This window comes from Oenanthe melanoleuca, chromosome 21 (genome assembly GCF_029582105.1).
Source record: "Oenanthe melanoleuca isolate GR-GAL-2019-014 chromosome 21, OMel1.0, whole genome shotgun sequence".
In the NCBI taxonomy this organism is placed as follows: Eukaryota; Metazoa; Chordata; class Aves; order Passeriformes; family Muscicapidae; genus Oenanthe; species Oenanthe melanoleuca.
This window is the reverse complement of record NC_079354.1, coordinates 1,024,242-1,050,394: the sequence shown is the minus strand read 5'-3', so window position 1 is coordinate 1,050,394 and position 26,153 is coordinate 1,024,242. Positions and strand designations below refer to the sequence as shown.

Below are 26,153 nucleotides of genomic sequence, written 5' to 3'. Positions count from 1 at the left end.
TATCCCACATTCTCCTCGGGAATGGATCCCAGGACAGCCCGGCGGGAGCGGCGTCCCCACCGGGAATGGATCCCGGGATAACCGGGCGGGAGCGGCGATCCCACCGGGAATGGATCCCGGGATAATCCACATTCTCACCAGGAATGGATCCCGGGACAACCCGGCTGGAGCGGCTCCGGGAGCGGGAGGGATCCCGGGACAGCCCGGCGGGAGCGGCGTTCCCACCGGGAATGGATCCCGGGATATCCCACATTCCAACCGGGAATGGATCCCAGATATCCCACATTCCCACCGGGAATGGATCCCGGGATATCCCACATTCCATCGGGAATGGATCCCGGGATATCCCACATTCCATCGGGAATGGATCCCGGGATATCCCATATTCCATTGGGAATGGATCCCAGATATCCCACATTCCATCGGGAATGGATCCTGGGATATCCCACATTCCACCGGGAATGGATCCCAGATATCCCACATTCCATAGGGAATGGATCCCAGATATCCCACATTCCCATCGGGAATAGATCCCGGGATATCCCACATTCCATAGGGAACAGATCCCGGGATATCCCACATTCCCATCGGGAATGATCCCGGGATATCCCACATTCCATCGGGAATGGATCCCAGATATCCCACATTCCATCGGGAATGGATCCCAGGATATCCCACATTCCACCGGGAATGGATCCCGGGATATCCCACATTCCCATCGGGAATGGATCCCAGATATCCCACATTCCATCAGGAACAGATCCCGGGATATCCCACATTCCATCGGGAATAGATCCCAGATATCCCACTTTCCCATCGGGAATGGATCCCAGATATCCCACATTCCATAGGGAGTAGATCCCGGGATATCCCACATTCCATCGGGAATAGATCCCAGGATATCCCACATTCCATAGGGAATAGATCCCGGATATCCCACATTCCATCGGGAATATTTCTCTCTCTCCGGTCCCTCCCGCTCTCGCAGGGCTCTGCTCTCACCCAGAACCGCCCCAGCCCCAACCTGGGGATCCCACGGCAATCCCATCCTCCCAAAATCCCAAATATTCCCTCCCGTGCCGGAGGGAGGAGCCGGGGACGGGTTTGTTGGTTTTTCGGGCCAGAAGCCAAAACAAACCCCGAGATTTACCGAAGGTGCTCCGGGTGTTTGTTTCTTTAAGGGAGAGGGAGAGCCAGGCTGGGTTTATTTTTGTAAAACGGAGACTAAGGAGAAGTGGGAGGAGAGGGAATCTCTGCAGCCGGGTCCGGAGGACACCAAAGCCAAATTCTGATTCCCAAATCCTGGATTTGTCCCGTCACACAGAGCCTGCCTCAACAGCACAACCCCTCTTCACGCAACACAATTTATATTAATTACATTATATATAGTTCAATCATGTAATTAATATATTTTATCACCTAAAAATAGTTTTGATGCTCTTGTGCTGCATCAGAGAAGGAATAATGATCTCAATAAATGACCTGGTGAGGGTCGCCTCACGCTGTTTGAACAGAATTTGGAGTGAAGTGAAGAATCCAGGAGGAGGAGGAATTGGAATTATCTGCAAAGCACAACAGGCACCGGGAAAAGCAGGAAAAAAAAACCCTGGTTATTCCAAGGTCAACTGGCCGAGAGGGGCTGCTCTCACCAGCGCTAATTACCAAGGCAAACTGCACAGAGCCCGTCACCGGCGGGGTGACAGAAATCGGGACAGGGGGCCCAGGAAACAACAGAGAAATTCCTGCAGCAGAGCGAGACAAACCCTCCTTTCTCCTCCCCGCTCTCTCCCGAACGCAGCTCGCCCCCTGATTTTATTTTTTACACACGTGGGTGTGACTAACGCCCGGCCCAAGGGAATCTTTATTGGAAATACATGGAATCGGAATTTGTTTAAGATTTTTATCAATAGCACGTGTGTCCAGCCCCGCATCCAGAAGCGAGGGGAAGGTCGAGGGGTCACGGATCAAACTCCCGACAAACAAAACGAGGAGGGGCGGGGGGGCCGCGATTGATGCCGGCCGCGGCCGCAGCCGGTTCTCATTGAGCGGGGGACATCAGAGCGCGGGGCGCGGCGGGCAGGAGGGGTCAGGGGGACACGGGGCAGCGGCAGCGCCCGCGGGGACAGGACGCGCCTTTAACCCCGGCGGGGCCAGCGAGCGCGGCAGGTGAGAGCAGCGGGGCGGGTGGCACTGTCACCTCCCCTGGGGTGGCACTGTCACCTCCCCTGGGGTGGCACTGTCACATCCTGAGGGGTGGCACTGTCACCTCCCCAGGGGTGGCACTGTCACATCCTGAGGGGTGGCACTGTCACCTCCCGAGGGGTGGCACTGTCACCTCCCCTGGGGTGGCATTGTCGCCTCCCCAGGGATGGCATTGTCACTTCCCCTGGGGTGGCACTGTCACCTCCCCTGGGGTGGCACTGTCACATCCTGAGGGGTGGCACTGTCACCTCTCCAGGGGTGGCACTGTCACCTCCCGAGGGGTGGCACTGTCACCTCCCCTGGGACGACACTGTCACCTCCCCAGGGCTGGCACTGTCACCTCCCGAGGGATGGCACTGTTACCCTCTAGAGATGGCCTGTCACCCTCTAGGGATGGCACTGTCACCCTCTAGGGATGGCATTGTCACCTCCCCAGGGCTGGCACTGTCACCTCCCCAGGGATGGCACTGTTACCCTCTAGAGATGGCCTGTCACCCTCTAGGGATGGCACTGTCACCCTCTAGGGATGGCATTGTCACCTCCCCAGGGCTGGCACTGTCACCCTGGGCCGAGATGGATGTCCTTGTCACCCACCCAGAGCTGTCCCTGTCACACCTGGCCAGGCTGTCCCTGTCACCCACTGGAGACAACACCCAGGCTGAGCTGTCCCTGTCCAAGGGACAGGCTCGGGATCCCAGTCCAGCTCTCAGGATCCCAGTCCAGCTCTCAGGATCCCAGTTCCAGCTCCCAGTCCAACTCTCAGGATCCCAGTCCCAGCTCTCACAATCCCAGTCCAGCTCTCAGGATCCCAGTCCCGGCTCTCAGGATCCCAGTCCAGCTCTCAGGCTCCCAGTCCAACTCTCAGGATCCCAGTCCCAGCTCCCAGGACAGGCTCAGGATCCCAGTCCCAGCTCCCAGTCCAGCTCTCAGGCTCCCAGTCCCAGCTCTCAGGCTCCCAGTCCAACTCTCACGATCCCAGTCCCAGCTCCCAGTCCAACTCTCAGGATCCCAGTCCCAGCTCCCAGGATCCCAGTCCCAGATCCCAGGATCCCAGTCCCAGCCCTCACAATCCCAGTCTCAGCTCTCACGATCCCAGTTCCAGCTCCCAGGATCCCAGTCTGAGCTCTCAGAATCCCAGTCCCAGCTCCCAGACCAGCTCTCAGGCTCCCAGTCCAACTCTCAGGATCCCAGTCCCTGTTCTCAGGATCCCAGTCCAGCTTTCAGGATCCCAGTCCAGCTCCCAGGATCCCAGTCCCAGCTCTCAGGATCCCAGTCCAGCTCTCAGGATCCCAGTCTGAGCTCTCAGGCTCCCAGTCCCGGCTCTCAGGATCCCAGTCCAGCTCTCAGGATCCCAGTCTGAGCTCTCAGGATCCCAGTCCCAGCTCCCAGTCCCAGCTCTCACAATCCCAGTCCCAGTTCTCAGGCTCCCAGTCCCAGCTCCCAGTCCAGCTCTCAGGCTCCCAGTCCCGGCTCTCCCCCAGCCCCAGCCCATCTGCCAAACTCATCCTGTAGGAAAAGCTCTGGCCTGGGGAGGGCGGGGCAGGCAGGGGCACCCTCAGCTCGGCTTTGCACACCCCAGATTTCCCCTGGCAGGGCAGGCTGAGCCAGTCCTGCTGTTTCTGGAGCAGTGAGAACAGGGGGAGGGAGAAGGAGCTGCGAACTGCCCTTTATGGGGGCAAACTTTCACCTCAAACTTCCCAGATTCGGCTGCGAGGGGAGGAGCAACCCAGGAGCAGATTCCCTTTTTTTTTTACCTCCAGCAGGACAAACTCCACCCGACAGACACGAATTGGGTAGAAATGGTGCATCCAGTCCCCACCCTTTCCCATCCCTGTCATTCCCGGGGAGTGGGAATGCTCCCAGCACTTACTCTGGCCGTACTGGCCGTACTGGTAGCCGGCCACGGGGTCCACGCTGTAGCTGGTGGTGCTGTAGGTGGGCGGGCAGTAGGACTGCGAGGTGGGGAGGCTCTCCACAGACTTGATGGAGTCGCTGCGCTGGCTGCAGCTGGCCGAGATGGAGTTGGTGCTGTCCAGGCCGCCGTGGAGGGGAGAGATGGAGAAATCAGCCTGGGGCTGAGGAGCGACCCCGCTGGGGTTGCTCAGGATGCTCATCACCTGCAGAGACACCACAGGCACCGTCAGGGGCTGGGGGGAGAGGAGAAAAAGGCCACAAAAAAAAACGGGTTTTGGGATGGATAGAGCCCCAAAGGGCGGGCAGGGTGGGACAGCCGAGCTCTGCCCCCACCCAAGCCCTGAACGGGGAGGATGGAGCGGCTCCTCCTCAGCCCCCTCGGGTTTTGGGGGTGTTTTGCTGCCCTGCCAGCAATAAGCAGAGGAAAACCAGGAGGAAAATCCAAATTTTCCCAAAGGGACGCTGAGGACAGCCCGGTTCTCGGGAAGTCAGATCAAACCCTCGCTGGCTTTGCTGCAGCTCCAGGGGCTGAAACGTCCGAGTTCTCTTTGCCCTCAAATGTTAAAGGGTAACAGGTCCTGGTCCGGCTCATTTCACTTGGAAAATGTAATTCAATTTGCACACAAAAAAAATCTTCCTGCTTTAAGACCTGAACCAGATGAACTAATTGGGTTTCTGTTGGTGTTTTGGTTTTTTTTTTTTTTCCTTTTTATTTTTTGGAGCAAAATGCCAGATTTGTTCCCGGGGCTGAGCTGGGGGTGAGGCTGTGCCCTTCACACGGGGGATCAGCAGAATCTCCCCGGGGTAATTCCGAGTTAAAGGTGCAAAGGGCTCGCAGGGGAAGGTTCCTGAAGCCTCTGGGTCGTGTCGGGGCTGGGGCGGGGGGAGAGGGGCCAGGGGACCGAGGGTCACCTCGGGGGGCCCGGCCGGCGCTCAGATGCCGAGCGGCTCCAAATCTCCGAATTTAGCATAACCTTATTGACATCAATTAAAGTGGCAAATTGGAAATATTTGGAGCCTGGCAAGTGGTAAAATGAGCCCTTTATCCGCCAGCAGAGGCCTGGTGAGCTTTTGTGCCGGGGCTGCATTCTCGGGAAGGACACTGGGGGGGTTTTATGGGGCCGGGGCTCCCCTTCCTGCTCACCCCGACACCTTCCCGGCCCCTCCTCCAGCCCCAGCCACGAGCTGGAGATGATTTCTAAAGCATCTCCAAAGCATCTCCTCCTCCCCCAGGAAACGCTGCAAAGATGCTTTGCCTTGATGGAAAATCCCCTCCCCGGGAGGAGAATTTGGCCGGGAGGGGAATTCGGGAGCGGGGGCTTGACCGGACCCCCGCGGAGGGGGTTGGTTAAAATCCTGGAAAATCCATCTAAGTCCGAGCGCTGGGCTGGGGAACAGGAATGAGTTTTGAGGGAGGGGAGGGCTCGTTCCCCCCTCCCCTCCCACTCCGGCTCATTTCCCCCCATCCCATTCCGAGCTCGTTCCCCCCTCCCAATCCGGGCTCATTTTTTCCCCCCCATCCCATTCTGAGCTCATTTTTTCCTCCCCATCCCAGTCCGGGCTTATTTTCTCCCCCATTCCGAGCTCATTTCCCCCCATCCCCATTCCGAACTCATTTTTCCCCCCAGTCCGGGCTCATTTTCCCCCATCCCATTCCAGGCTCATTTTCCCCTCCCCATTCCGGACTCGTTCCCCCCTCCCCAGTCCGGGCTCATTTTTTCCCTCCCATCCCAGTCCGGGCTCGATCTCTCCTCAGTCCGGGCTCATTTTTCCCCCAGTCCGGGCTCGCTGACCCCTCCTCCTCCATCCTTTCCACCCTGCACCGAGCTCAGACCTCTCAGCTGCTCCCCCGAAGTTAAGCCCGGCTCAGCTGTGCCCGCACCGAGCTCTGCAGAGCCCCCGGCACAGCTCGGGGCAGGGATCCACCCCGAGGTGCCTCCATGAGGATGTTCAGCCCCAAAAATGTGCCCGTGGAGCTCCCTGGCCGCGCCAGCCCCAGGACTGGGGGTGAAGGGAGGAAAGTGCATTTAGGAGAGTGGGTGAGTGCAGGGCCGGGCGCTGTGCTGTCCTGGGGTGCAGCACGGGGCCACGAACCCTGATCTGGCTCAGCCCGAACCCCCTCGGCTCAGGGAGAAGCTGGAGGAGCTGGATCAGTGTCCTGAGGGACCCTGACACAGCCCCGGGCATGGCTGGGGTGAATCCCCGGTTAAAACAGCGAACACGCAGGAAACACCAACACGGGGATCGCGAGTTACTCCCGGGAACTGTCCCTGAGCTGTCCGGGCTGGCAGTGCTGCCTGGCCGGGGATGCGAGCCCAGCCCAGCCCTGCCCTGCAGGTGCAGAGAGCATTTTGTGCCCTGGGAAGCGACTGGAATCGCTCAGGGAGCAGCGGTCGGTGCTGCTCTCCCTCCCTCCCGGCCGTGCCTCAGCTGCTTTTTATTACCCCGAGAAAAGAAACGGCTCCCAAGCCAGCGAGAGCCACATTAACACTTCCTTTTGGGAAAGAAACGGGATGTAAAGCAAGGCTGGCAAATGAAACCCAGATTCACACTCCAAATTCAGGGAGCCGGGCAGATGCTTCCACGGATCTGCTAAAAAGAGGAATTGGCTTTAATCAGTGGGAATCAGGAGCAGCTCCTGATCTCAGCCCCAGTCCTGCAGTTCCCAGTCCCTGCTCCCCCTCTGGAGTCCCTGCAGGGACAGTTCACCCTGGCCCAAAACCTTCTGGAATGGACCAGCTGAATTCCCCTCTGGAATTCCATGGGGAAACAGCAGGACACTGGGATTTCCTCCCAGGACTGAATTCCCCTCTGGAATTCCATGGGGGAACATCAGGACACTGGGATTTCCTCCCAGGCAGAGGCTGGGGTGGAGGATTGCCCCAGCTGGAGGTGAATTTGGGGTGACCAAGGGGACCCTGACAGCTCAGCTGATCCCCAAACCCTCCAGTTCCTCTTCAAGAACACTGACCATGAGAAGCCCCTGCCCTTCCTGGACAGGCTGAGATGGATTTGGGGTGAAAGCTCCTGCCCTTCCTGGACAGGGGCATTTGGAGCTGAGCCCTGCACAGGTTCAGCCAAAGGCAGATCCGATTTTCCCCACCCCAGGACGAGAAGGTGTTTGGAATAATGAGAGGGAACCAGAGATTCCCATTCCTCCTTCCCACCCAGCATGGAAACCCACAGGGCTGCGTTCCCTGACTTCTTTCAGCTGGAGAAACTCATTTTCCAGGTCACTTCTGAACTCTGGATCCCCTCCTCAGGAATGCAAAGTCCTTCTGCCTTCCCTCTCTGACCTTGCCAGGTTCTAATTTATGACTTCTTGGTGCATTATCGTGGCTAACCCAAAATCGATACCCGCTCCCCGACTGCCAGGGTTTATCTGCAGGGGAATCTGCTGCCTGTCCATCAGCAGGACTGACATCTGTCCTTCCCCTCCCTCTCATCCCTGTCCTCTCCCTTTCCCCTGGACCAAAGCCCACCTGGGGGCTGAGTCCATCCCAGCCACGGGGCCAGCAGGTTTTGGACTCGTCCCTTTGCCTTCCCCACTTTTGGGGTGGGGATGAGCAGGGAGAGGTCCCGGGGTGCTGGGGAGCCCGAGGCTGATGCACAAAGACCCTCCTGGATGAAAGCAGCAGCTCCCCCCTCACCTCCTGCCGCTCCCTCCTCCCTCCCCACCCTCCTCGGCAGCTCCCCCGCTCCCCCCGGGACGTTTCATCGCTTCTCCCCTACTTTAAAAGGAGGGGAGTTAAAAAAATGTAATTAATTCCCTCCATTTCTGAGCTGGCCCTCAGGGCCTGTGGCCGTGGAAGCTGCAGCAGGGGAAATGTGCACCCTTTATGATAAAGGAGGAGGCTCTGGGGAGGGAAGAGCAATTAGGGCCCTGCAGCTGGGCAGGGGGGCTCTGGGGGGGTCAGGGGCTGAGGGGACCCAGAGGTGGCACAGACAGCACAGGGACAGGGGAGGGCAGCCCAAGAACAGTTGGGTGGCCAGGCCTGGTCCTGGCAGAGCTGGTGGCTGCTCCTGGCTGGGTCCTGAGAGTCACAGGACATCCCAGAGTGACCACAGCTCAGTCCTAAGGGACATCCCAGAGTGACCACAGCTCAGTCCTAAGGGACATCCCAGAGTGACCACAGCTCTGTCCCCAAGGGACAACCCAGAGTGACCACAGCTCAGTCCTAAGGGACATCCCAGAGTGACCACAGGTCAGTCCTAAGGGACATCCCAGAGTGACCACAGCTCTGTCCCTAAGGGACATCCCAGAGTGACCACAGGTCAGTCCTAAGGGACATCCCAGAGTGACCACAGCTCTGTCCCTACAGGACATCCCAGAGTGACCACAGCTCTGTCCCTAAGGGACATCCCAGAGTGACCACAGGTCAGTCCTAAGGGACATCTCAGAGTGACCACAGCTCAGTCCCTAGGGGACACCCCAGAGTGACCACAGGTCAGTCCCTAAGGGACATCCCAGAGTGACCACAGCTCAGTCCTAAGGGAGATCCCAGAGTGACCACAGGTCAGTCCCCAAGGGACATCCCAGAGTGACCACAGCTCTGTCCCTAAGGGACATCTCAGAGTGACCACAGCTCTGTCCCTACAGGACATCCCAGAGTGACCACAGGTCAGTCCCTAGGGGACATCCCAGAGTGACCCAGGTGACCCCTGTCAGCTCCTGGACACTGTGGGGACACGTCCAGGGACATCCAGGGACATCCAGGGAAGGGGCTCCTGGCAGCTCCATTCCTGAGGCTGTGGTGCTGCTTTCCTGGGATTGGGGACAGATCCTCCCTGTCTGGGAAAAGGTTGGGAATGGGACCAGTTGGGAATGGGGACAGATCCTCCCTGTCCAGTAAAAGTTTGGGAATGGGATGGGTTGAACCCTTTGGTGCCACACCAGGCAAGAAGCTCCGGGAAATTCTCTTTTTGGGGAGGCTGAAATCTCCCTGTTTCAGCTCCTGGGGCGCTCCCGCTTCACTTCCCCGGGCATGGAAAACCTTCCTGCTGGGAAACCGCTGGATCCGGGCTCCAGGGAGGACAAAGCTCTCCCAGTTCCTCCAGCAGGGAGCTCTGTCCCACTCCAGCTCCTCTCCAGGTCGTGCCCTGCCCTCCCAGACAATTTTTGGGGGGCACCCAGCCCGATTTTCAGGTTTTTCTTCCCCTGCTCTGTGCAGGCAGAAGGAAAAACCCTTCCCCACATTAATGCTTTTTGATCTCAGTGGATTCATTTCCACTTGGCGGGAAGAGGAAGAGTCGATTATTCCACACATACATTAAATGGGAACAAAATGAAGAGGTGACTGTAGGACGGCTGAAAGCCGAAGAAAGAGTTAGGAGGAGATAAATACACTTTCTCCAAAGATCTCCACTTGAAAGGAGGATAAATATATGCAAATATGCCCCTAGGTAGGACTAAAATGACTTGTGCAGCAATCACTAACACTGCACTCACAAAACCAAGCAATTAATTTTGAATATTTTCTAAATCACCGCGGCCAGCTGAGCGGATCCCAGCGCTGCACACCGAGCCCCCTTTGCCTTTTTCTTTGCACATCCACGGGGCGTTTCACTCTCCCCGCACCCGGGAAATCTCTGCTCGGGGTCCCTGCGGCGCTCCCAGCCGGGATTTGGAGCGAACTGGAGCTTTGTGCTGGGGTTTGGGGGCGCCCCTGAGGCTCCTGGGGTGTTTCCAAGCTCGGCCTTTCCCTCAGCCTCCCTCCCGGGCTCTCCCGGCTGTGACTAGGGTTAAATTCGGAGCCTCCACTCGGATTTTGGGGGGATTCAAGGCTGAGAAACCCGGGAGCCGAGGGGAGCCCCCACAACCCCACAGCTCCTCCTGCTGCTCTGGGGAGCTGCAAAACCCCGATTTCCTACCCCAAAACCTCCTCTAGGAAACGTGTGAAGACTTCTGAGCGCCTGAACCCCGCAATTCCCTGCACCCCTCACATCGCACCAGCCCCTCCGGGACCATCCCAAATAACCAACAACCAACCCAGGAACGGCAGCGGCGCCTCCCCACGGCCTCCAGCAGCTCGGGGAGGTTCCAGCCCCGCGGGGAAGGTGACAGAGATGGAGATGAGCCCCCAGTGCTGCTCTGCGGGGAGAGGATGGAGCCGGGAATGCGATGGAGCCGCGGGGAGGAGGAGGAGGAGGAGGAGGAGGTGGGAAGTTGTTACCTGGTTGTTCAGGGCTATGGTGAGGTTCCAGCGGGAGCACCGCATCTTGTTTTGGGCACCCTGCTTCTGTAGGGATGTACAAATCACAGACAAGGTCTGAGGAAAAGGATCTAAGCTGAGCGGGGAGAGCGGGACGGGCTCGGCAGCGGGAGCCGAGGGGACGCTCCGGGAAGGAGCAGCAGGAATCCCTCCAGGGCATGGAAACACCGCCGGGACCGGGAATGCTCCGGGAAGGAGCAGCAGGAATCCCTCCCGGGCATGGAAACACCGCCGGGACCGGGAATGCTCCGGGAAGGAGCAGCAGGAATCCCTCCCGGGCATGGAAACACCTCCGGGAAGGAGCAGCAGGAATCCCTCCCGGGCATGGAAACACCTCCGGGAAGGAGCAGCAGGAATCCCTCCCGGGCATGGAAACATCTCCGGGAAGGAGCAGCAGGAATCCCTCCAGGGCATGGAAACACCTCCGGGAAGGAGCAGCAGGAATCCCTCCAGGGGATGGAAACATCTCCGGGACCAGAGACCCCCGAGGGCTCCGAGAAATCCCGCGGGAGAAGCGGGACTGGGAGGGGAGGAGCGGGAATTGTGTTAAAAACTGCTTGGGCCAGGAGCACGAGGCGTGGTCACTGGCTTGGGACACCAAAATCTGCTCTGGGACACCAAAATCTGATCTGGGACACCCAAACTCTGATCTGGGATGCCCAAACTCTGATCTGGGATGCCCAAACTCTGATCTGGGACACCAAAATCTGCTCTGGGAACACCAAACTCTGCTCTGGGAACACCAAACTCTGATCTGGGACACCCAAAATCTGCTCTGGGACACCCAAACTCTGATCTGGGACACCCAAACTCTGATCTGGGAACACCCAAAATCTGCTCTGGGAACACCAAACTCTGATCTGGGAACACCAAACTCTGATCTGGGACACCCAAAATCTGCTCTGGGACACCCAAACTCTGATCTGGGACACCCAAAATCTTCTCTGGGACACCCAAAATCTGCTCTGGGAAACCCAAACTCTGCTCTGGGACACACAAACTCTGCTCTGGGACACCCAAAATCTGCTCTGGGACACCCAAATCTGGACAAAAACCAGGATCAGGCTCTGCCATCCCTGATGTTCTGCTCAGCAAATGATTTTTGAGGGATCCCAAGGAAACCACCCTGGTGCTGCTTCCATCCTGTGCCTGTGCAATCCTACATTTCCCCGTGAATATTTGGGAAGGGAGAGTCCCAGAGGGAAATCCCCCTGGTGGAACAGGAAACGTCTCTGGGATGCTTCATCCTGAATATTCCAGAACACAAAACCTTGCTCGTGGATTTTGGGATCAAGTCACCCGGGAGAGAAGCAGGAAAACTGGAATTCCCAAACACTTCCAAAGGAAATCTGGGTAGATTTGGGGTTGGGAATGGGTTGGGCTTGTTCTGCATTTTTGGCTCCGTTTTTGGGTAAGCTCAGACCCGCTGGGGGCAGGTGAGGAAGGAGAAGTTTTGGGGGCTTGGTGAGGGTACAAAATGCCAAGAAAGGAACAAACACACCCCAAGGCTCCCTAAAAACCAGACCTGAACCTGTGGCCGTGTCAGACAGGTCCCCACGAGTCCAAACAAATTCCAGCTGCTCCAGAAACTTCTCTAATTCCTCCAACAAAGCCAGACCCAAATTCACTCTGATAGCCCAGTGAGGGCATTGATAATGATGATTCAGATTTCAGATTTTCTGTTTCCATGTCTCTGTAATCCTGCAGCTCTGTGGTTAGAACTCTGAACCCCACACACAGTGCCAGCTGCTGCTCTCCCACTCTGGTCACACACAACAATTCCTCTCTGGAATCAGGGACCCCTCACTGCCTCAGGCCCCAGAAATGGAAACTAAAGGGATTTGGGGGAGCAAATTTGGGGTAAATGACTTCATTAGCTGAAGCTGTAATTGGAGGATTAACCCCCAATCTGCAAATGGACCAAACTTATAAAAGTGTGAAAACCCGTGGTCCATTTTTGGGTGTAACCCCTGCCCTAAACACACCTGAAGACCCTTCAATAAATACAAGTTCACTTTATTGCCTTAATTTTATCTAGACTCTGTTTTTAGCCCCAAAAAGGCATCACTAGCCACAGCCCTGCCCGGCTCCTCTCTGCCCGCCCCGCTCGCTGTGATCAGCCGAGGCTGTAATGGGTTAAACTCGGTTTAAGCCCGGCCCGGGGGCTCCGGGCGGGGTCACCGGGAGATGGAATCGGGGAGATGAGCCCAGAAAGTGCCGAGCTGAACACCCCGAGCTGGCCAAAGGGAAAATCAGAGAAAGGGAAAAATCAGAGAAAATCAGGGGAAATCAGAGAATGGGAAAATCAGAGAAAATCAGGGAAAGGGAAAATCAGGGAAAATCAGAGAAAGGGAAAAATCAGAGAAAGGGAAAAATCAGAGAAAATCAGAGAAAGGGAAAATCAGAGAATGGGAAAATCAGAGAATGGGAAAATCAGAGAATGGGAAAATCAGAGAAAATCAGAGAAAATTAGAGAATGGGAAAATCAGAGAATGGGAAAATCAGAGAATGGGAAAAACAGAGAAAATCAGAGAATGGGAAAATCAGGGAAAGGGAAAATCGGCGGCGCTGAGCTCCCTCTCGCTCGCTTTCCCCATTCCCAGCTTTTTTTGAGGAGAGAATTTCTCTTCCCAGCCCGCCCCAAAGGCTGAGCAGGACCCCGGGCACTCCCTGGATTTTCTGAGGCTGCCACAGCAGGAGGGTTTTTAAATCCAGGACCTCTTTATTCCTCATCCAAAGGAAATCCCAGCTCCCGGATCCAAGGAAATGCCTTTCCCAGCCCTGCTCGGCGCCACGTGCTCTCTCTGCTGCTGGGGAGCACCGCGGGAGCCGGGACCCCCCAAACCCTCCCAGAAAACCGGGAACCAGGGATGGAGGAGCCGGGAAAATGCGGGAATGAAGGGGCTGAAATCAGGGATGGGGGAGCTGGGAATGAAGCGGGATCCTGGCTGAAATCAGGGATGGGGAGCTGGGAATGAAGCGGGATCCTGGCTGAAATCAGGGATAGAGAAGCCGGGAATGAAGCGGGATCCTGGCTGGAATCAGGGATGGGGGAGCTGGGAATGAAGCGGGATCCTGGCTGGAATCAGGGATAGAGGAGCTGGGAATGAAGCGGGATCCTGGCTGAAATCAGGGATGGGGAGCTGGGAATGAGGCGGGATCCTGGCTGGAATCAGGGATAGAGGAGCTGGGAATGAAGCGGGATCCTGGCTGGAATCAGGGATAGGGAGCTGGGAATGAAGCGGGATCCTGGCTGGAATCAGGGATAGAGGAGCTGGGAATGAAGCTGGGAATGAAGCGGGATCCTGGCTGAAATCAGGGATAGAGGAGCTGGGAATGAAGCGGGATCCTGGCTGAAATCAGGGATGGGGGAGCTGGGAATGAAGCGGGATCCTGGCTGGAATCAGGGATGGGGAGCCGGGAATGAAGCGGGATCCTGGCTGGAATCAGGGATAGAGGAGCCGGGAATGAAGCGGGATCCTGGCTGAAATCAGGGATGGGGGAGCTGGGAATGAAGCGGGATCCTGGCTGAAATCAGGGATGGGGGAGCTGGGAATGAAGCGGGATCCTGGCTGAAATCAGGGATGGGGAGCTGGGAATGAAGCGGGATCCTGGCTGGAATCAGGGATAGAGGAGCTGGGAATGAAGCGGGATCCTGGCTGGAATCAGGGATGGGGGAGCCGGGAATGAAGCGGGATCCTGGCTGGAATCAGGGATGGGGAGCCGGGAATGAAGCGGGATCCTGGCTGAAATCAGGGATAGAGGAGCCGGGAATGAAGCGGGATCCTGGCTGAAATCAGGGATGGGGAGCTGGGAATGAAGCGGGATCCTGGCTGAAATCAGGGATAGGGAGCTGGGAATGAAGCGGGATCCTGGCTGAAATCAGGGATAAAGGAGCCGGGAATGAAGCGGGATCCTGGCTGAAATCAGGGATAGAGGAGCTGGGAATGAAGCGGGATCCTGGCTGGAATCAGGGATAGAGGAGCCGGGAATGAAGCGGGATCCTGGCTGGAATCAGGGATAGAGGAGCTGGGAATGAAGCGGGATCCTGGCTGGAATCAGGGATGGGGGAGCTGGGAATGAGGCGGGATCCTGGCTGGAATCAGGGATAGAGGAGCTGGGAATGAAGCGGGATCCTGGCTGGAATCAGGGATGGGGAGCCGGGAATGAAGCGGGATCCTGGCTGGAATCAGGGATGGAGGAGCTGGGAATGAAGCGGGATCCTGGCTGAAATCAGGGATAGAGGAGCCGGGAATGAAGCGGGATCCTGGCTGAAATCAGGGATAGAGGAGCCGGGAATGAAGCGGGATCCTGGCTGGAATCAGGGATGGGGGAGCTGGGAATGAAGCGGGATCCTGGCTGAAATCAGGGATGGGGGAGCTGGGAATGAAGCGGGATCCTGGCTGAAATCAGGGATGGGGAGCTGGGAATGAAGCGGGATCCTGGCTGAAATCAGGGATGGGGAGCTGGGAATGAAGCGGGATCCTGGCTGGAATCAGGGATGGGGAGCCGGGAATGAAGCGGGATCCTGGCTGGAATCAGGGATGGGGGAGCTGGGAATGAAGCGGGATCCTGGCTGAAATCAGGGATTTGGAGCTGGGAATGAAGCGGGATCCTGGCTGAAATCAGGGATAGAGGAGCCGGGAATGAAGCGGGATCCTGGCTGGAATCAGGGATGGGGGAGCTGGGAATGAAGCGGGATCCTGGCTGGAATCAGGGATGGGGAGCTGGGAATGAAGCGGGATCCTGGCTGAAATCAGGGATGGGGAGCCGGGAATGAGGCGGGATCCTGGCTGAAATCAGGGATGGGGGAGCTGGGAATGAAGCGGGATCCTGGCTGAAATCAGGGATGGGGAGCTGGGAATGAAGCGGGATCCTGGCTGGAATCAGGGATGGGGAGCTGGGAATGAAGCGGGATCCTGGCTGAAATCAGGGATAAAGGAGCCGGGAATGAAGCGGGATCCTGGCTGAAATCAGGGATGGGGGAGCGCCGCCCCTGCAGCTCAGATGTTCCAGCTCCAGCACCGCTCTGCTTTTCCCTTTTTTTCCAGAACGGGCCATTCCCAGCGATGGTCCAGGGAAAAGGAGCTCTTTGTGTTCCCTGTTCCATCCTGTGCTCCCAAAGAGGAGCCTGGGGACACCTGGGGACACCTGGGGACACCTGGGGACACCTGGGGACACCCGGGCGGCCGAGGGGGGCTCTGGGCAGCACAGGCACTGCCCGAGGCTATTCCTGAAACCCCAGCGCTCATCCCTGCCCCTCAGGCGGGAGAAACCCGGCAGAGCTCATCCCAAATTCCGGCCGGCCCCAATCCCAAACTCCGCGCGGGTTTGGGGTCTGAGGGAATCGCGGGTGGAGGGGATAAAACGCGGCGGGATTGATGGAGAACGGCGCAGGCACACAAAGAACAGAATAAAATCTTTCCTGAGAAAGCCCCGAGGGAGCGGGTTCGGCTCCTGTCCCTCCCCCAGCCCCCCAAAACCAGCTCGGGTGAGCTCTCCTGCCCGGCGGGGATGAGGTTAATCCCTGCCCGGGTATCTCTGCTCTGCTGAATTCCCGAGATTATTTATTTGTGTGCTCATCACAAACTGGAGCAGCTTTGGAATAACGAGGCGGCAAAGCAGGAGCACCTGTGTTAGCGCCCCCCTCGCTGCCCTTCCCTTTTGGGGAAGCTTTTGGCCACCTCTGAAGGTGCTCCGAAATAAAATGTATTTTAGAATGACAAAGCAAAGCGGGCACGGATCGATCTGGATCATCAGAGCAACAAAACGCCTCTTTTCAAACCCTTTTCTTTTTTTTTTTTTAATTTTTTTTTTTTTTCCCAGGGACGCCACCCATAGCCTCGAACGAGGCGATTTTTTTTTTTTTTTTTTTTTTTTTTGAGGGTTATAAGATCCCCTGGTGGAAAAGCGGCTGTGCCAGGGCTCTGCCTCCTCGAAATCAAACCTTTTCCAAGGAAAACAGCCCCGCACCCCTCGCCTTCCCGCATAAACTTCACTCCTCAACCCGCCTGAGCCACCAAATTTTTACGGGAACATCTTGATCCAAAACCTGCAAAAAAAAAAAAAAAAAAAAAAAAAAAAAAAAAAAGGCAAATCCTCGCTCTGTGCTGGTGCCACTCCCTCGACTGCTCGAGCGGAGTTTTGGAGGCACCTCCCGCCGCAGAAGTTTAAAAGCGCACAAGGCTCTGCTGATGGCGAGATAAAGGCTGGAAAAGGGATTAGAGATACTTAGCGGAGTAGAGGGAAGACTCAGGAAGGGCTGATCATTTTAAAGATATGACTATTTAAAGATAATGATTGCATAAATTTAATTAATGCATTTTCATGCCGCAAATGGCCGTTTTGTAATTAATGTATCTGGCCTCGCTGAGCACGGGAGATCGCATCTCCCGCCCCCTCCCCTGCGAGCCCCCTCCGCCTCCCGTTTAATGAAAGACAGAGAGCAGATGACAGAAACAATTTGTCAGCCCGCGCGGGTGTCAGATGCCTAATTGGTTGCGCTGAGTTAGCGGGAAGCGAAGGGGGGAGAGGGTCGGGGCTGGGGGGCTCCTCCCGGGCTGCCCGCGCCGGGAGCGGGGCTGGGAGCGGGGCCGGGAGCGGGGCCGGGAGCGCCCGGTGCCGATGGACGCGCTGAGGACGCGGATCGGGGCTGGCAGGAGCCGGGCGGTGACAAGCGGGGACACCGCCCGCAGCTGGCGCTTGTCACCGCGCCTCGGCTGCCGCCAGCGGGGACACTGCCCGCGGGGCTGGCCCGCTGCTGGGTGCTGGCCCGGTCCTGTCCCGGTTCCATCCCGGTCCTGGCCCGGTTCTATCTCTGTTCCATCCCGGTTCTATCCCGGTTCCGTCTCTGTTCGATCCCGGTTCTATCTCTGTTCCATCCCGGTTCCATCTCTGTTCCATCCCGGTTCTATCTCTGTTCCATCCCGGTTCCATCTCTGTTCCATCCCGGTTCTATCCCTGTTCCATCCCGGTTCTATCCCTGTTCCATCCCGGTTCTATCCCTGTTCCATCCTGATCCCATCCCGGTTCCATCCCGGTCCTGTCCCGGTTCTATCCCTGTTCTATCCCTGTTCCATCCCGGTTCTATCCCTGTTCCATCCCGGTCCTGTCCCGGTTCCATCCCGGTTCTATCCCAGTTCCATCCCGGTTCTGTCCCAGTTCCATCCCTATTCCATCCCGCTCCCATCCCGGTTCTATCCCTGTTCCATTGCACTCCCATCCCAATCCCATCCCGGTTCCATCCCGGTTCCATCCCAATCCCATCCCAGTTCCATCCCGGTTCCATCCCAGTTCCATCCCTGTTCTATCCCTGTTCCATCACACTCCTATCCCGGTTCCACCCCGCTTCCATTCCTGTTTCATCCGTGTTCCATTCCGGTTCTATCCCTGTTCCATCCCAGTTCCATCCTGGTTCTATCCCACTCCTATCTCGCTCCTATCCCGGTTCCATCCCAGTTCCATCCCGCTCCTATCCCACTCCCACCCCTCTCCAGGCTCAGCTCTGCTCCCACCCCCAGCTCAGAGAGCAGCCGGGACCTTGGCTCGGGATTTGGGGCTCTGGGGAAAAGCTGAACCCCCAAAACCAGAGCCCAGCTCGGGTTTTATCTGCCCTGAGCCCTGTCAGGGAAAATCTCGTGTCCCGCCTGCTCCTGTCCCTGCCTCGCTACGAGCCGGTTTTAAACCCGAGATTAGGGCAGAGCGAGCTCATGTCTGGACCAGCTGCTGCCGGCGCTTTGCGGGTGCGTTTGCACAAAGTTTGGGGCTCCGAGGAAAAGTTAAACCCCCAAAAACCAGAGCCCAGCCCGGGTTTTACCTCCCCTGAGCCCCGCCAGCCTTTGCGCTGAGAAATCCTGGGAAACTCTGCGTGTCCCGCCTGCTCCCGTCCCCGCCTCGCTGCGAGCCGGCCTTAAACCCGAGATTAAGGCAGAGCAGAGTTAATGTATGGAGCAGCTGCTGCCGGGGCTTTGCGGGTCAGCCCAGCCTGATTAATCCTGCCCTGGTCATTATGCGCAGGAGAAAAACCTCCTGTCCCCGCAAAAACGGGATTCTGGAGCTTCCGGAGGGGGAGCAGGACAAAGCCCGAGGTCCAAAACCCCGTCAGCAGCAGGAATCGGCCTCGTTTCTGGAATGTTCTGTGATTTTCTGAGAGCTCTGAGCTGATTGAAGCGTTCACCACCAGCAGCAGGCACGGCAGGGCTCAGCTCAGCCCTTCCCCCGAAAAAACAGACCAGGAAAGGGCAAAACTCGAGCCCAATAAAAGATAAAACCTGAGCCCAAGGAAGGCTGAAACACAACACAGCCAAGAAAAGCCAAAATTCGAGCCCAATAAAAGCCAAAATTCAAGCACAGCAAAGAAAGGCCAAAATTTGAACCTTAAAAAGGTAAAATTTGAGCTGAAATTTGAGCCCAGAAAAGGTCAAAACTCGAGCTCAAAAAAAGGTAAAACTCAATCCAGAAAGAAAGGAAAAAAAAAAAAAAAATAAAAAAGAAGGAAAAAGAAAAAAAAAAAAACAAAAAAAAAAAAACTTGAGCACTAAAAAGGCCAAAACTCGAACCCAATAAAAGTTAAAACTCGAGCCAGAACTGGGGTTTATGGGGAGCAGGAATTTGAGCATCCCAAAAACTGACAGGCTCATTCCAGCCAGCCTTGGGATAAGTCAAGCCCAGCAATGAGAATTTCAGAGCATGGGATGATCTGGGGTCTCTCTAGGTCCATCCCTGGGAGATATGTGGGAGTTTGATAAGCTTTGATAAGGCTTGATAAGGTTTTTGTTTCAGTGCCAGGCACAGGACTGGGGTGGGGAGGAGGAGCTGGGAACAGAAAATGTGGAATTTCCAGGCTGAGCCCTGATTTAAACCCACAGAAGCCACAAAAGGAGAAACTCCTGCTTTAAACCCCGGCTCCTCCTGGAGAAGGTTGACAAAGAGTCAGCAGGAGATGGATAAAAGCCGTGGGGAAAATAAACAACATTTTCTTTTAGGGGAAAATCCTTTCCATGGGATCCATGGAAATGGAGAAGGTGAGGGATTGGAGTGGAACACAAACTTCGAGGCAGATGCCAAAATGAGTTTGGGGCAAAGCACAACAAAATTAACGGTTCTACTGCCATAATTCCTGTTCTTTTGCTGCCAAAGAGGGAAACCAGAACTCTGCAGGGAGAGGGGAATAAACGAGCCCGTTTTGCTGTTTCCATCACCCACAGCCACCCTGGGTTTCCTTGGATGAGCTACAGGTGCACACACAGCACGTTCCCACCCCGAGTGTTTGTGTCACCTGCACACAAAGGGCAGCAGCCCCCCCAGAAACCACCAGATGTTTCACATCTGGGGCTTGACCTCCTCCCCTTAGGCCTGGCTCTTCCCAAGGAAGCAAATCCAGAAGGAGAAAGAGAGAAAGCCCCGGATTCCTGAAAGTCTCCCTGCAAAGCCAAGTCTGGTCCCAGCCTAAGGATGACACAAACAGGGGCTGGAAGTGCTGTAGATAAAACAAGGGATCATTAAAATCCTTTCCCAAAATCCAGCAGGAGCAAGGATCCCAAATCCCTCCTGGCTGCTGAAGGATCCCAAATCCCTCCTGCTGCTGAAGGATCCCAAATCCCTCCTGGCTGCTGAAGGATCCCAAATCCCTCCTGGCTGCTGAAAGATCCCAAATCCCATTTTGGCTGCTGAAGGATCCCAAATCCCCTCTCAGCTGCTGAAGGATCCCAATCCCTCCTGACTGCTGAAGGATCCCAAATCCTCTCTCAGCTGCTGAAGGATCCCAAATCCTCTCTCAGCTGCTGAAGGATCCCAAATCCCATTTTGGCTGCTGAAGGATCCCAAATCCCTCCTGGCTGCTGAAGGATCCCAAATCCTCTCTCAGCTGCTGAAGGATCCCAAATCCCCTCAGCTGCTGAAGGATCCCAAATCCCCTCAGCTGCTGAAGGATCCCAGACCCCTCCAGGCTGAGGGGAAAGCCGGGCTTAGCTGAGCCGTGCCCGTCACATCCCCACTGCTGAGCGGCAAACGAGTCCTGATGCACAACTGGGATTTATTAAATGACATCCCACAACTGTCTCATTAAATCAGGGCTCCGGCGCGGGCCGGAAATCTTAATTTAAAGTGTCACCAACCATCAGAGTCGGGTGGTTCGGGCAGGGGAGGGAGAGAAGGGGGAGGGAAAAACGGGGCTCAAAGAGTCGGAAGCTGCTGCTGCTCCACACCCCAATTTTGGGGCGGGGGGATTTTTGCGCTGCTCGAGCCAGAGGTTGGAAAAATCTTTGTTCTGCCTTTGCTTTCCGAGGGTCCCCGCCATGAACGCTCGAGCACCTTTGGGGTGTTTGAGATGCAGCGAAGGTCGAGGCCGAGATTGCCTGGCAATTGAAAAGGCGGCCAGCGGTAAATTCAGTTTGTTCGCACTGCAAAGGCTTCGGCTGCCGGGCAGGGGCGGCGGGGGCTGCAGCAGCTCCCAAAATTAAATTTCAAAGTTTAATGAGTTGCGAAGGGCGCGGGATTAAAGCAGCGGGAGGAGGGAGCGGGAGAGAGAAGCGGCGGAAAAATCCCACCCAGCCCCGACCGTCAGGGAACAGAGCAAGTGAAAAATGTCAGGGCAAATTGCTCTTGACAGTGTTAATATCTGCACCTCATAGCAATAATTACATGTAAATAAATAGTGAAATAGCTCTCAGCTGGAGGCTGCAGATGCCACTCACAGCCAGCTGGGGACCTTGCGCTGCTCCGCGCCCCCTTCCCTCCCTCCTCCTCCTTCCCCTTCCCTCCTTCCCTCCTCCCTCTCCGGTTCCAGCCGTGCCAGAGCCGCCGGAGCGAGCGCTGCCCGCCGCGGCCGGAGCTCGGAGCTCGGAGCTCGGAGCTCGGAGCTCGGAGTTCGGAGCTCGGAGCTCGGAGCTCGGAGTTCGGAGTTCGGAGCTCGGAGTTCGAAGTTCGGAGCTCGGAGCTCGGAGTTCGGAGCTCGGAGATCGGAGCTCGGAGCTCGGAGCTCGGAGTTCGGAGCTCGGAGCTCGGCCCTGCCCTCTCAAAATCCCGGGAAATCCGCGCCGCGGCAGCCCCGGCCAGGGAAAAGGGGTGGGATCAATGGGATCTATGGGATCAATGAGATCAATGGGATTAATGGGGTGGGATCCATGGGGTGGGATTAATCAGATCTATGGGATCTATGGGATCAACAGAATCGATGGGATGGGATGGGATGGGATGGGATGGGATGGGATGGGATGGGATGGGATGGGATGGGATGGGATGGGATGGGATGGGACGGGACGGGATCTAATGGGATCTATGAGATTAATGGGATGGGATGGGATCCATGGGGTGGGAACAATGCAAAGGGGATGGGATGGGATCAATGGGATCAATGGGATTAATGGGATGTGATCCGTGGCATCCATGGGATTAATGGAATGGGATGGGATCCATGGTATCCGTGGGATTAATGGGATCTATGGGATCAATGGGATTGATGGGATGGGATGGGGATCAAAAAATCAAAACCCCAAAAATAAAACCCCTAAAAAGAAGAACTCCAAAATAAAAACCGCAAAATATAAACCCCCAAAAATAAAAACCCCAGAATAAAAACTGCAAAAATATAAACCCCAAATAAAACCCCAAATAAAACCCCAAAGCCCCGGCGGGAGGGGGATCCTCCCGCTCCTTGGGGGGAAGGAAATTCCCGACCCCGCCCCGCGCTGCACCGAGCCGCAACCGCAGCTCCATTCTCGGCAAAACAAAAATGTCCTTTGCAGCTTCCTGCTCGTCAAACACCTTTTTGTTTAAAACAACTAATCCACTTATCGGGGATAAAGCTGCCGGTGAATCAGCGCTGGGATAAAAGCACAAAATTAACAAAAATTCGCCTGTGGCTCCTGCGCGTTGAGCAAACAGCAGCCAAGAGAAAAAAAATAAAATTTATTATTATTTTTTCTTTTTTTCCTTTTTTTTTTTTTTTTTTTTTTTTTAAATAAGTGAGATCCCCAGGAGATAAAAGCGCGCACAAAATTAACAAAAATTCGCCTGTGGCTCCTGCGCATTTAACAGCAGCCAAGAGAAAAAAAATTTTTTTTTTCTTTTTTAATTTTTTTTTCTTTTTTTTTAAATAACTGAGATCCCCAGGAGAGATTCTGTCAGATTGCAGCTTTTATTTTTGCTCGCAGATTTTTTTTTTCTCTTTTCTCATCCAACCCGAGCACGAGATGCTGGGAGCTGATATGAGACCCACGGAAATTGGCGCTGTTTGAATAAGCAGGAGATGCGGCCAGGCGAAATTTTAATAAGTTGAATTTTTTTTTTTTTTTTTTTAAATTTTTGCATCAATGTTCAGGCATTGGCTGCTTCCTGAGCTCGGTGCTGCACAGGATTCTCTAAAAATCCGGGATTTGTTCTTCCCTGTTCTCAGGAATTCTTTGGGGTTTTAATTCCTGCCTGGGGGAGGGGATGGGGAAAATTCCCCGGGGTTGGGACTGGGAGTGACCAGAGCACGAAATCCCGAAATTCCGAAATCCCGAAATCCCAAAATTCCGAAATTCCAAAATCCCGAAATTCCGAAATCCCGAAATTCCGAAACTCCTAAATCCCGAAATTCCAAAATCCCGAAATTCCAAAATTCCGAAATCCCGAAGTCCCGAAATCCCAAAATCCCGAAATTCCAAAATTCCGAAGTTCCGAAATCTCGAAATTCCAAAATCCCAAAATCCCGAAATCCCCAAATCCCGAAATTCTGAAATCCCGAAATCCCGAAGTTCGCAGTGACCCCGCAGTGACCCCGCAGTGACCTCAAAATGACCCCACAGTGCCCCAAATCCTCCCTTCCCTGAGCCCAGCCGGACACTGGGGACCAGCAGGGGACAGAGCTGCATGACAGCATCCAAACTGGGAGAACTGGGAGAACTGGGAGCACTGGGAGCACTGGGAGCACCGGGAGCACTGGGAGCATTGGGAGCACCGGGAGCACTGGGAGAACTGGGAGCACTGGGGGCACTGGGAGAACTGGGAGCACTGGGAGCACTGGGGGCACTGGGAGAACTGGGAGCACCGGGAGAATTGGGAGCACCGGGAGCACTGGGAGCACTGGGAGCACTGGGAACACTGGAGCACTGGGAGCACTGGGAACACTGGGAGCACTGGGAGCACTGGGAGCACTGGAGCACTGGAGCACTGGGGGCACTGGGAGCACTGGAGCACTGGGGGCACTGGGAGCACTGGAGCACTGGGGGCATACTGGGAGCACTGGGAGCACTGGGAGAGAGCACTGGGAGCAGGGAGAGAGCACTGGGAGAACTGGGAGAGAGCACTGGGAGCACTGGGGGCACTGGGGGCACTGGGAGCACTGGGAGAATTGGGAGAACTGGGAGCACTGGGAGCACTGGGAGCGACTGGGAGAACTGGGAGCCAAACTGGGAACACTGGGAGCACTGGGAGCCAAACTGGGAGCACTGGGAGCCAAACTGGGAGCCCAACTGGGAGCACTGGGAGCCAAACGGGAGCACTGGGAGCACCGGGAGCACTGGGAGCCAAACTGGGAGCACTGGGAGCACTGGGAGCACTGGGAGCACTGGGATCACTGGGAGCACTGGGGGCACTGGGAGCACTGGGAGCACTGGGAGCACTGGGATTGGGCACTTCGGGAACTGGGAGCACTGGGAGCACTGGGGGCACTGTGAGCCCTGGGAGCACTGGGAGCACTGGGAGCACTGGGAGCACTGGGGGCACTGGGAGCACTGACAGCACTGGGGGCACTGGGAGCACTGGGAGCACTGGGGGCACTGGGAGCACTGGGGGCACTGGGAGCACTGGGAGCACTGAGAGCACCGGGAGCACCGAGAGAACTGGGAGCACTGGGGGCACTGGGGCACTGGGAGCACTGGGAACACTGGGGGCACTGGGAACACTGGGGGCACTGGGAACACTGGGAGCACTGGGAGCACTGGGAGCACTGGGAGTGATGGGTTTGGGCACTGGGATTGGGCACTGGGAGCACTGGGAGCACTGGGATTGGGCACTGGGAGCACTGGGAGAGAGCACTGGGAGCACTGGGAGCACTGGGAGCACTGGGGGCGCCACTGGGGGCACTGGGGGCACTGGGGGCACTGGGAGCACTGGGAGCACTGGGAGCACTGGAGCACTAGGAGCACCGGGAGCACTGGGAGCATTGGGAGCACTGGGAGCACTGGGAGCACTGGGAGCACTGGGAGCTGTGCCGGGTGAACCCGCAGCCCGCACGGACCCGGCTCCACCTTCCCCAGTTTCCCCCAGTTTGGGACCCCGGAGCTGGGAATGAATCACGGCGGTGTCAGGGCCGGTATCTGGAACTAACCCGAAACACCCGCAGCGCTCTGACCTCCTGCCCCGGGCTCGGGAAACGCCAGCCCCAGAGCCAGGAACCGAGCGGGAGAGGGACCGGGGCACTGGGGGGACTGGGGGGACTGGGGGGACTGGGGGGACTGGGGGCACTGGGGGGACTGGGGGGACTGGGAGGGATTGGGGGCACTGGGGGGACTGGGGGGACTGGGGGCACTGGGGAGACTGGGGGGACTGGGAGGGACTGGGGGCACTGGGGGGACTGGGGGGACTGGGAGGGATTGGGGGCACTGGGGGGACTGGGGGGACTGGGAGGGATTGGGGGCACTGGGAGCACTGGGGGGACTGGGGGGACTGGGGGCACTGGGAGGGATTGGGGGCACTGGGGGGACTGGGAGAGATTGGGGGCACTGGGGGCACTGGGGGGGATTGGGGGGATTTGGAGCACTGGGGGGATTGGGGGGATTGGGGGGACTGGGGGCACTGGGAGGGATTGGGGGGACTGGGGGCACTGGGAGAGAGTGGGGGGACTGGGAGGGATTGGAGGGATTGGGAGTACTGGGGGGTCTGGGGGGACTGGGAGGGATTGGGGGGACTGGGGACACTGGGGGGAACTGGGAGAGACTGGGGGCATTGGGGACACTGGGAGGAACCGGGATTGGATAGACTGGGGGCACTGGGGGGACTGGGAGGGATTGGAGGGACTGGGGGGCACTGGGGGGGATTGGGGGGACTGGGGGCACTGGGGGGCACCTGGGGGGACTGCTGACCCTCTCCCGGATTTTGGGGATCCCCATCCCCGTCCAGGAGCAGCTCCCCGCTATCCTCAGTATCACTCCCGCACTGCTGACCCGCTCCCACCCCAATTCCGGTTTTTGGGGATCCCCATCCGTCTCCAGGAGCAGCTCCCCACTATCACCGGCATCACTCCCGCACTGCTGACCCGCTCCCACCCAGTTTTTAGGGAGCTGCTGGTTTTTGGGGATCCCCATCCCAGCCCAGGAGCAGCTCCCCACTATCCTGGGCATCACTCTGGCGCTGCTGACCCTCTCCCGGATTTTGGGGATCCCCACCCCAGCCCAGGAGCAGCTCCCCGCTCTGCTGGGCATCACTCCCGCGCTGCTGACCCTCTCCCGGATTCTGGGGATCCCCATCCCAGCCCAGGAGCAGCTCCCCGCTATCCTGGGCATCACTCCGGCGCTGCTGACCCTCTCCCGGATTTTGGGGATCCCCATCACTCCCCAGGAGCAGCTCCCACTATCCTGGGCATCACTCCCGCGCTGCTGAGCCGCTCCCGGATTTTGGGGATCCCCTCCCCGCTCTCCCGGGCAGCGCTGCCCCGCTCGGAGCCGGTGCCAGGCGGGAGGGGCCCGGAGCCGCACCCGGGCCGGGTTTTGGGCTCGGGAAGGTCCCGCGTGGCTCCTGCCTCGGGCTCGGGGCTCGCTGCGCTCTCGGACCGTTCGCTGGGAGCTGCCAGGTCCTGCCGGTCCGGCCGGAGCACCCCGAGCCCTCCGGACCTTGCTGGGATGG

The 26,153-nt window shown here is 57.1% G+C and overlaps 1 protein-coding gene across 3 annotated transcripts in view; it reads right to left on the bottom strand.

Moving 5' to 3' along the window:
* Nucleotides 1–26,153, bottom strand: part of PAX7 (paired box 7) — a 107,584-nt gene that overhangs the window by 3,753 nt on the left and 77,678 nt on the right. For 2 of the 3 annotated variants that reach the window (XM_056508168.1, XM_056508166.1), the window contains exon 8: nt 4,073–4,319. In XM_056508168.1, coding sequence (XP_056364143.1) covers nt 4,073–4,319 — 247 coding nt within the window. Of the gene's footprint in view, nt 1–4,072; nt 4,320–10,289; nt 10,356–26,153 lie in introns of all 3 variants that reach the window. The other variant, XM_056508165.1, reaches the window with a different exon arrangement.